This window comes from Lupinus angustifolius, unplaced genomic scaffold (assembly GCF_001865875.1).
Source record: "Lupinus angustifolius cultivar Tanjil unplaced genomic scaffold, LupAngTanjil_v1.0 Scaffold_367, whole genome shotgun sequence".
Lineage (NCBI taxonomy): Eukaryota > Viridiplantae > Streptophyta > Magnoliopsida > Fabales > Fabaceae > Lupinus > Lupinus angustifolius.
This window is the reverse complement of record NW_017727765.1, coordinates 13,756-25,526: the sequence shown is the minus strand read 5'-3', so window position 1 is coordinate 25,526 and position 11,771 is coordinate 13,756. Positions and strand designations below refer to the sequence as shown.

Below are 11,771 nucleotides of genomic sequence, written 5' to 3'. Positions count from 1 at the left end.
TAGGTGGCGGGTGTTCTTGTTGTTCATGGGTGGATTGATGGGATGTTTCGATGGATGGTTCATGGCTATGCTGGTTCATGTTGCTTGTGTTCTGATCTAGACGATTGTTTTGATTGTTTCAGGTGGTTACCATGGTGTGGTTACCCACAGACGGCGCCAATGTTCTTTGGTATAGAACTGGGGAGTAAACTAGATGATTTGGGTCTGATCGGGTGAGTTGATGATGAAGAAGTGAAGTTGACGCTAATTGTTATTGTAGACCTATCGGGGGAGGTACCAGAAAAGGTTCTTCGACGCTCAAGTCAGTAAGAGTTTAGAGAGATAGAGAGGCAAAGTATAAGTAGAGCGAAAAGTGATTAGCAGATAAAAATATTAGAGATAAAATATTCCCTTATTTATAGGAGCAATGCAGCTGACGAATAGGCTGCCCATTGACTAGATTGGGCGGTCGGTGGCAGCGCACGAGCTCTTCACGTGCTAGACCCAACGTGATGCTGATTTGGGCCTTGAAGCCAAGCTCATAGGCCCAATCTGATGTTCCTGGCCTAACTCGGAAATGCAGGGCGACCCAGAATGACCGGGTTCTTACTTTGACCAGATTGGGGTAGCACGAGATGACAGTCGGAGACAACATCGTACCTGGTTTATTCGAGTGTTGCCATTGCGTGTCCAGATTATCTGGGTCGGAACAAACCTATATGAAGATATAATGAAACTTTACACTACTAAATCAAGTTCTCATTTTTCTTTATTTCTTACACCTTACGGCACTAATCAGTGTTTTACCAATTAACACTCATTATTAATTTTTTATAATCAACTTTTTACAAACACTCAATTAATTTTTAATTTTTTCAGTACAGTTGGATTAAATTAAAATAAATTGGAAAAACTCTATTTATGGGATATAGTTGAGAAATCAATAAACTTGAGTTTCTTTAATACTGGTAAATTTGTTATGTACAAGTTTAACACGCTTCCATGTAAGCGCGTTCAGGTGATTCTCTCTCAACATATTCATCAGGTGAAAAAGTTTCATTCATTCATGATAAGATCAAATTCTTACGTTGACTTTTGATACCCAATGATTTTTTAATAAAAAATTGTCAACAATATTTAATTTGTCAGATCTCATTTTCTTGATTATCTGTTTTGTTGCCATTTCATCTTCTTTTTGTTTTTTAATTATTAAATGCATTTTCCTCAAAGTTTCAAGCTTTCATAGGATGGTTGTGTCAAACATCAATTTTCTCAAAGACCCATTTGAGATTTTCTAGCTTTTGAAGCTCTTATGTTGTTTCATTGATTAACCAAACCCATTAACTGGTTAAAATTTCTTTTATTTGGCTTTGATTTTTGACACCCATTTTGGGTTGTTGCAAATAATAAGCTGCCATTGACTCATACCCAAATTTCAAGTGAGGGAAAGATATATACATAACCTGATTTGTAAGATTTCCTTTTGAAAAAAAAAACTGTTTTTTTTAATGCCTGTTATTATAATTATCTCATTATTACAAACTTAATGGGCATGGTTTATGCTTATTCATTTGAGTTGTATTATGGCTCTCATTTCTTCTTATGTTTCTTCATTTTTTAGTTGTACTATGGTTTTCTCATTGCATATTCTTGTGCATGATTTATGTTTATTCATGTTGAGGTGCAGGGAACCAGGTGGCTTATATGCTGCTGTTGTAAGATAGCAGCTACCCTTCTTGATTTGGTTTCAAATATTAGAGCCTAGAGATGTCTATACAGCATAACAATTCTGATATCGATGGTGTATCAGGTAAATAATATTTATCTGTGAGAAAATATTCATTTCGGTCCTTTATATTTTTTTACCTTACCAGTTTGGTCCTTGAAAAATGTTTTTTATGTTTTAAATGTATGTTAAATTAGTCATTTTTATGATTAAAATAGTACATATTAGGTGTTATAAAACATGCTCACAAAAACTAATTTAACCTACGTTTGAAATGTTTAGGAACTATTTTGGATTTTCTTCAATTTTTGAGGGATCTGCTAAGATTAGAAAAAGGATTTGTATGACAGACTATTAGATGGATGAGAAGGGATACTATTTCCTTCCTTTCAAGGAAACGGAAAACCAATGTGTATTTTAAGTTGTTGAGGATGCAACTACCATAACTCTATGAGTGCATTACATATTATTTAATTTGGATTAATGTTTTATTATTGGAAATTTTAGTAAAACCATTTTTTCTTTCTAATTTTGATTTCTGAGGAAATAGCACTTTAGAATTTTTGTATATCAACTTTGGTATTGTCAAAGGCTGCAGTAGTGATATTTATATCCTCCTTAGCAGTAAAAGAGTCTACTTCTCAGCATGTCTTCCCACCAAGGAAATAAAATGTGATTATAAGACATGCACCAATAGCTTTTGAAGTTTCTTATGGTGAATGAGCGATCATTCGCTTTTATGAATGACATTTAAAATGAGTGGCATGGTTCAAAGTTGTAATATTCCCTAATACTTTTAACTTTTAAGCATGTGTAAGTTGAGTTTACATGAAAAAAATACTTGACTTTGAGAAGGTGAATCTCCTTCCTGTAAAAGGAGATTTTTTATTACTTTTGGATGCAGAGGAATACAACATAGCTTTGGAGTAATTAAATAAAACACATAATAAATAGAAGAGGAGAAAATATGAAAGTTTGTTGGTCAAATTTTCTATGTCCCAGGAGCGTTGAGCGATTATCAATAATTTAGTAGAGAATAAAGATTAAAGCTCTAGCACATCCATGAACCCAAGACCCATGAATATGTTTCTAATTTGTACTTATAATTATTGCATCTTATAACAAGGGACTTGAGTCCGATATATAATAACATTTACTTCTCTCCTCCATTCTAATACTAGTGAATGTGACTTTATATAATAATTTATTTCAAGCATCTCTACCAATCTTCACCTTGATTCAAATAAACAAATATTTCACCCATTAGGAAATCTACATAGCAATCTTCACCTTAGCGAATATTCAGCTTCACCTAGTTCAGTCTCTAACTCTCTTTACTAGCTCATTCACATGAGAGTCTACTTCCCATTCAGCATAAGCCTTTATGAATATCCTGACAATGTTATTAAGAGCCTAGCTTTCCAAATTTGTTGTTTGACTTCTCGTACAACCGTTTAATGGAAGACGTTGTTTAACTCTCTATTGCTAGAAAGTCTTTGATATTATGGAACTTTTACACCAAGGTTCACCAACAACTTCCCTTTTCAATTCTGAGCCAACTGACCATGAAGCTTCCTTGGAATTTGGAAAGTTTCAACAATTATCACCATTTTCTACATTGACAATCATAGTTGAAAAGAACTATCAGAAGTATACTCACAGCATACACCTTGCGTCCATTCCAATCAATGCCCTCCATAATGACTCTCACAATACACCCATTGCATCAATGTCAACCAATGCTCGTGGCAGACCCGCACATCAAAGCCAATGCTCATGTCACACTTTGTATCTCTATCATTGCATGTGTTCCACTCTGTATCATAGCTAATGCTCATGTTACATTCTGCATCAAAGTTAGTCATCGTATATGTGCTTTTATGGATCCGCTAGCAATTAACATTCTTGACTATGACGTTAGTCAATATTTCAAGTTTTGTTGGCTGTGTTCGTTGTAATTTTGAAATGTAGAAGTTACATTAAAGTGTTTTTCTCTTACAATTTCACAAATTACGTGGTGTACTGGTGGGCTTACTATTAACTGAAATGTCTCAACTGCATGGTCAGGATCTTGCCTTTATGATCTTTTCTGTTCTGAAACACCAAGTTTGAATTCTCAAAGTCAAAGGGATCGATGGTTGTCTTCAGGTAATATACTTTTTATGTTACTTATAGTGTGTGTTATTTATATTTTATATTCAATGTTCTATTTTGGTTTGCAAAATATATATGTTTATTTAATCTTAAAACATAGATTATACAACCAACAATGTGTAGGTCTAGTGATGTAAGACTAGATCCTAGAAGAATTAAAAAAGTCAATGATTCGATTCCTGAAGCACAACTTGTTGAAAAGAGCATTCACTCATCCCGAAAGAGATTAATTCCTTACCTATAGGGTGAGGGGATACCCCTGAAGTACAAAAGATAGGGATTAGACTTGTGCAGTAATCTATGTTAGCACCCAAAATATCTGTGGATCATGGATTTTGTGTATGATGTCCATGATTGGTATGTGGGTGTGAGATGATACCTATTGAGATGATTCTGAAGCAAGTTGGTGACATCTTGTTTAAGTCTCTGTCTTTTATTACTTAATTAGAACAGAATGTAACTAAAATATTCACAAAAAATTTTCTTATTTTCACAGAAGCTTGAGTAAATATTCATAAAATGCTTAGAATTCTAATGTCATTTTAAGCAATATCACAAAATAACGATGATTCTGAAGTGTTTGTCATACTTTTTGGTCTTCTATCATGCAAACCTACATGAATTGGTTCTTTAGATGAAAACTCAAGAAGAAACTTAAATGAGGATCCATAAAAGGCAAGACCAACTTCCAAATACTGGTTAAGTACAGTCCAAGTTTCAAATCACATTACCCAAGCTACTTAATGTTACTCTTCTACAATGCTATACACACTATATACATTCTCAAGTAAAAAATGTTTCATTACATGTAGAGAACAGAGAAACTAAGGCTTCATTTCCCTTCTAGAATTCCAATGCATTAATGGAAAATGGAAAAATAAAGTACATTTCAAATGCACTGAAATTTCAAAGTATGACAGTTGTGATTTCTTTCAGTATAAAATTGAAAGTGAGCAGTCATATTAGACCAATTTTTTATATAATTCAAAGACAATAATCATGAAAACCTTCATTTAGAGGCAATTCTGCACCACCAAAAACTGGACAGTGATACTCAATGAGTCTCCTGCTAAAACACACACCTATATATGCACAACCAAAAACAGAACAACATCATTACTATACTCAACAAAATGGTTAAAGAAGATCAGCTATAGACATGGTGTTGATGTCTTAAATTGTCTTCATGTGTGGTTCTCAACCTATATTATTATCCGATTATGTTATTGATTAGGATATATTCTGTTATTGATTAGGACATGATGATTATGTAATTATCTCCTTGATTTTTTCCCCTAACGTTAAGGGATTTATGTTTGTATGATGTATCCTTCTGTTATATAGAAAAGCTGAGTGCACAAACTGCTCAAGCCATTTAGTAATATTTTTTATCCCTTTCAAGTTCGTATTAGAGTTAAGGTTCATCTTTTCTCTAGATGTCATAGACCAAAAGATACCCTTCTATCATGGGTAAAAGGTAACGCTTCGCTTAGTCTGACCGACTTATATGGAGGGGGCATGTTCCCACAATACATACCTTTTGTGTCAGGAATGATATAAATATCTTTGACTATATGTGGAGGGGGCATGAACCTTAACATGTTAGACTAGCTACTGTCAAGACTTAGTCATGGGTCCTAGCCATCTCTCCATTATCTCTTTTCAGTAACTAAGTCTGCGTAGTTCCATTGTTCAGCCATCGTCACAAGGCTGACCATCAGTACTCACCTCCAAACCTTCCAATAACCAATCCAACCACCGTAGACCAAATAGATCGACCAACTCACGAATTCGCCGCCCAAAACTCCCAGAAATGTGCTGCCACACGCCGTTTTTCAGCAACAGAGTCGTTGACGCATGTAAGCCACGTGCCGCCTTCCTAACCTCCAACCGTTGTAGTTCCAACATCGGGCGACTCTACCTACCACCGAGTTTCCAGTAGCCCTTTGTAAAGATATTCACTCCTCTCGTAACCCTTATCCCATTTATAATTATCTGAATTATCATCATTTATCCTCATCCCATCATGCTTTTGTGTATGCATTGTCTACTATTTCTATGCCTAAAATTGTACATGAAGCACTTTCTCATCCAAGATGGAGCCAGGCAATGATTGACGAGATGACAACCTTAGAATCCAATCAAACTTAGACACTTGTCCCTCTTCTATCACATAAATCTACAATGGATTATCAATGAGTCTTTGCTATCAAAGTTAGTCCAGATGGTCAGGTTGATCGATTGAAAGCCCAATCGGTGACTAATGTGTGCATGGCTGTTGGATAAGTTGGACATCAGAAATGCCTTTCTTCATGGTGGAGTCTCGTGGATTTACCTGCAGGCTTCATAAGCCCTGGACTTAAAGCATTCTCCTCGAGCGTGATTTAACAAGTTAACCTCCGTTATCCAACAGTTTTGTATGATTCGTAGTGAAAAAACCACTTTGTGTTCTATCAGCATTCCTCCTCTAATCAGTGCGTTTATCTTCTTGTCTGTGTTGATAACATTGTCATTACTGAAATAATCATAATGATATTAAATGTCTCAAGCAACATTTATTCCAACATTTCCAAACAAAAGACTTGAGGCTTTTACACTCTTTTCTTAGGATTGAGGTAGCTCGGTCACGATCAAGTATTGCCATATCGCAGAGGAAGTACGCTCTGGATATTCTGAAAGAGACATGAATGCTAGACTGCAAGCTTGTTGGTACTCCGATGGATCCTAATGTTAAACTTGGGTCGGGCTAGGGGGAGCCATATCTATACCCAAGGAGATATCGAAGACTTGTTGGCAAGCTGAACTATCTAACCATAAATATACCAGATATATATTTCGCTCTAAGTGTTCTGAGTCAATTTCTTAATTCACCTGTTAATAGCCATTGCGATGCAGTTGTTCGAAGCTTGAGTTACATTAAAGTGTCTCCCAGAAGAGGATTGGTTTATGAAAATGGAGGTCATATTGAGATCCTTGCATACTCTGATGCATATTGGGTTGGACGCCCGAATGATAGGAAATCAACTTCAAGTTATCATGTCCTCATTAAAGACAGCTTGATCTCATAGAATAGTAAGAAGCAAAGTGTTGTTGTTAGGTCAAGTGCAGAGCCAAAATACAGAGCCATGACACTTACTGCAGGTGAACTTGTATGGCTCAAACATCTCCTCTTAGAGTTAAATTTTTGCAATGTTGAACCTATGAAGCTTAGTTGTGTTAACCGAGCAGCTTTTCACATTGCCTCTAATGTAATCTTTCATGAACGGATAAAACATATAGAGCTTGACTGTCATTATGTTCATCAAAAAGTCATCGAGAGAGAAACCAATACATCATTTGTGAGTTCCAAGGATGAATTAGGAGATATCTTCACCAAGTCTCTCCGAATAGTTAGAATATCATATATGTGTGACAAGCTGGAAACATTTGACATATACGCACTAGTTTGAGGGGGAGTGATGAGATTTTTTAAGATTGATGTTATCATTATCTGATTCTGTTATTGATCTATTTTGTTATTGATTAAGATATGATTATGTACTTTTATTATTTTTCCTAAAGTCAAGAGATTTATACTTGTATGCTTATATTATAAATAGAGAAGCTCAGTACACTAACTACTCATACCATTCAGATATATATTTCAGTAAAATTAGTGCCACATGCATCTTTACTTGATTAGTTTTATAACACCCATTTCATCATATTACCAATTACTAGGTCCACAGAAAAGGCTAGACCATCTGATGTGTCAAGCAGGGAATAAGTACTGTGCTGATTGTGGATCATCAGAGCCAAAATGGGTGTAAGTATTTATGATTTATGGAGGAATGTCTGTATTTTCACTGATCATGTTATTTAAATAGCAGAATCATGTATAGTGAAATGGACCTTGTTTCAGTTTCTTTACAGATAAATTCTATTCTTTATGGTTATATTTACATCTAGACTAGTAACATCAATTTCAACTTGTTTCTTATGTGCTGCTTCTCATCTTAGTGAAACATCACTAAAATTACTAGTAAACTTTCTAGTATCTGAGTGAATTTTTTAAAAGAATTGGGTAACCTTTTTACCCTTAGTGTATTTATTTATTTATTTTTATTTTAATTTAGTCCTGGGTTTATGGTGCCTTACTAATAAATATCATGATGATAGTCCTTGGATACTGGATATTTTCCCAATACTTTCTTTCATCTTGTTTTATATTTCTTAATTACTAAAATAATTCAGGATTTTTTGCAGACATGGGATATGATATTCATAACTCATTCATAAGTTAGTTTATCAGAAAATCTTTAGTTCATATTATTTGCATTTGAGTTATTCATTGCCATTGTTGAATACTAGGTCTTCAAGTTTTGGAGTGTTTATTTGCATCAAGTGCTCTGGCATACATAGAAGCCTAGGAGTCCATATATCAAAGGTATGTTCCTAAGTCCTAACATAACTTGTTAAGAAACATGTTATTGGATAGCTTTATCTGCTTTCATAAGGCTAAAGAGGAGAGGGTTGATACATACAGTAAAAATATCTATGTACTGTTATCGTAAAGATTTATACTAATTCAGTACATCATTCACCATTCATTTGTATTACTTTTTTGAAGAGGAGTCAATGATGATGAAACATGAACGATAGATAGTGCAGTCCGTTTAAATTTTTATAACATGTAGTACAGATAAAGGTTGTTTTAAATATGAAAGCATTACTTACTGCAAAAAAATAATAATATAGAATATAGTCAGTACTTAGTTTTAGCTTTTAAAGCAGTCTAGACACGTTTGGAATTATGTTCATACTTGCATTTAGAAATTGAAATTCTAACATCATTTATTGTTATAGGTTCTATCACTGAAGCTAGATGAATGGACGGATGAACAAGTTGATGCACTGGTGAAGTTGGGTGGAAATACTGTAATCAATAAGAAGTATGAAGCTTGCCTCCCTAACAACATAAAAAAACCAAATCCGTATTCTTCCAACGAAGAGCGCATTGATTTTATCAGGTAACTGAAAACATGCATGCATAGAAATAGAATTCGTATTTTTGTTGAGGAGGTACATCATTTGATTCACAAATGTAATTTTAATTATCAGGAGAAAATATGAGTTGCTACAGTTTTTGGATTCTGAGGAGAATCTGTCATGCCCATTTGTACCATCTCATCAAAGAACTTCATCATCCATTCAGAATTGTTTGTCATCCAGAAATTATTTCCCAGACAAAAAGAACTATGATAAACAACCAACCAAAAATCGTATCGGGCTCTCATTTCGAAACAGCCGGGGAAGAAAAGATTATGGGCATAAGAGTACAAAGAAGAGTACCTCATTGGTAAGATTTTACTGCTAGCTCTCTCAGTCAAATAAGTACTATAAGTTGAATCGCTCCTTTTGAAGTCAGTTAATGCAAAAGAACATGCTATATAACTAATTCTCTTTATGTTTATTATTGTTGTGTCAGAATAAGAATAACCATTCACCACAGCCCTTCACATCCTGTATGGTGCCTCAATCTCATTTCCATTGCCACTTTCGACCACTCGACCGATCTGTTACACCAAACCTTATCATCCGGGTCACATCCGTATTTGGTTTTCAAACTCAAGTTGATCCCCTTTACACCAACTTGATTTTGAGGGGAGATGTTATTGTGTACACATCACTTGTATGACACCACTTTTTAGAATAACAAAAACGCCATCACCAAAACTCTCTACAGATCCTTTCCTCCACCTCTATTCTCAATGTTTGTAACTGTTATGTGCTAAAGTAACTTAAACAATATTCTGTGTTCAGGATTTTTTGAATTGAGGTTCCTATAACCTTTTTTACTATGTGGTTGATTTCAAAGTCAAACTAAGAAGCAACATGAGAATCAGAGCATTTATATAATGTGAATCAATAATATTCTATACCCTATTCTGAATAGAAGGCATGTGAAAATCATAGTTATTCTACTATTGAAAATTTTCCGGATTATTGATCTTGTTATCTCTTAAATGTTATAGGCCGGTATGGTTGAATTTGTTGGGTTGATCATGGTCAATGTGGTTAAAGGCACTAACCTGGCTGTCAGGGATGTAATGACTAGTGACCCTTATGTCATCCTTTCTTTGGGTCACCAAGTGAGTTTCTTCCCCTCTGAATTACTACTTGTCATACATGTAATGGAGAAAATAATATTAACAATGTATCTTCGATATCTATTCTTGCAGTCAGTGAAGACACGCGTCATAAAGAACAATTTGAATCCAGTCTGGAATGAAAGCCTCATGCTGTCAATTCCTGAGAACATTCCTCCTCTTAAAGTGGTAACTTCAATTCTGTACCATATGAAAATGGTATTCTAGTACATATAACCTTGCTTCTATCCTATGTAGCACATAGTGCATTAAAATTGCAAATTAGGATTTTTAAATTCATCTTCTCAAAACAACTTGCCAAGCTTTACATTTTTCTATAATAATGCCTTAAAAAAAATAATGGAAGACATCATTTAAAATGCATGAACTTTCTCTGTTCACATAAAAAATGTAATTCTAATACTAGAAGATTAATCATATCTTTCACCTTCATCCTAATATCAGAGTATACTCTCACTCGATAAGTATGAGATTAAGCTCTTTGGTACAGTTAGGCGTCTAACTAGGAATCCCTCCAATTGCTGTTTTACATGCACATTAAACTTGTTGTGAGGCCATCATTTATGCTTTTATGTTCATGATAATAGCATGCATCATGTTTTTCTCTACAATGCCTCTTGGTAAGTAGCAACGAATTGATTGGACTCGAGCAAAATTCAAGTTTGAGTCTCGAGAATGGAAAAATAGGCACAGAATAGTCATTGTCCAATAAAAAAGATTTTTTTTGCCATTCATGTTTGATCAGATTCATTTGATGCTTATATGCAGCTTGTGTACGACAAGGATACTTTCTCAACCGATGACTTTATGGGCGAGGCTGAAATAGACATTCAACCTCTACTTTCGGCCGCTAAGGCATATGAAAAATCTTCAATCAATGAGTCAATGCAGCTTGGAAAATGGGTTGCAAGTGGTGACAATACTCTTGTTAAAGATGGTATTATATTCCTTGAAGAAGGGAAGGTCAGACAGGAAATCTCAATGAGGCTACAAAAAGTTGAGAGAGGTGTGCTGGAGATTGAGCTTGAATGTGTTCCTCTTACTCAATAGTGGAGATAGAAGTTTTCTGATACTCGGCGGACACATTTTGGAGCATGTATCATAGGAATATATGTATGTATAGATTGTCCTGTCTCATCTTCCCCCTTGTACATTATTCAGTGAGACTGTGACCCATTCCTCGTGTAGATGAAACAATGTGAAGTATGAGTAAGAGTTTTTGGAAGGCCTTATTGATAAATTTCCAGAATTATTTGCCTTGTGCTCAAGCTCCTTCTCAGATTTATCAGTTAATTTTTTTAACTTCAAAAAAACATGAGTCTACTTTTAACATGCCATGAATCTTGGAGTCTACTTATCTTGAAAAGTTATTTTAATTTTTAGTTAGGTGGTTACATAAATTTCATTAATGACTCGATCTAATATTTATGAAATTTATATTCTAACTTTGCATCTATTTTTCTCAAATCTTATAGAAATGCACCAGGGATCCACAAGGGCAACAATTTTGTTATGTCAATTTATGTTTGTTGTTGCTACTAAAATTAGATTTTTGCTTATTGATAAATCTCTTTCAAAAGTTATTTTCTTTCACCAAGTGACACAAGTTGATCTATAAATATAACCATTTGCATGTGGTGGATAAGATAATGAAAATTTCAGAATCTCTCTCCATTCTTCAACTTCAAATCACATTCTTGTCTTACTTGTGTGCAGTGAGAAAGTTAAGAAGATTATTAGTCAGTAAACTAACATTGTCAACA

At 34.5% G+C, this 11,771-nt stretch overlaps 1 protein-coding gene across 4 annotated transcripts; it reads left to right on the top strand.

The window, feature by feature from the left end:
* Positions 1-921: 921 nt before the first annotated feature.
* LOC109341098 (probable ADP-ribosylation factor GTPase-activating protein AGD11) lies at positions 922-11,277 on the top strand. 4 transcript variants are annotated; one of them, XM_019578908.1, is made up of 10 exons: positions 922-1,024; positions 1,667-1,789; positions 3,773-3,853; positions 7,580-7,664; positions 8,210-8,285; positions 8,705-8,868; positions 8,960-9,197; positions 9,874-9,990; positions 10,081-10,176; positions 10,777-11,277. In XM_019578908.1, the coding sequence occupies exons 2-10, from the start codon at positions 1,747-1,749 to the stop codon at positions 11,056-11,058; spliced, it is 1,182 nt and encodes a 393-aa protein (XP_019434453.1). In that variant the 5' UTR covers positions 922-1,024; positions 1,667-1,746; the 3' UTR covers positions 11,059-11,277. The 4 variants fall into 4 exon arrangements, with proteins under 4 accessions (XP_019434453.1, XP_019434451.1, XP_019434452.1 ...); XM_019578906.1 differs by having other exon boundaries at positions 925-997; positions 3,767-3,853; XM_019578907.1 differs by having other exon boundaries at positions 953-1,024; positions 1,668-1,789; positions 3,767-3,853.
* The last annotated feature ends 494 nt before the right edge of the window (positions 11,278-11,771 follow it).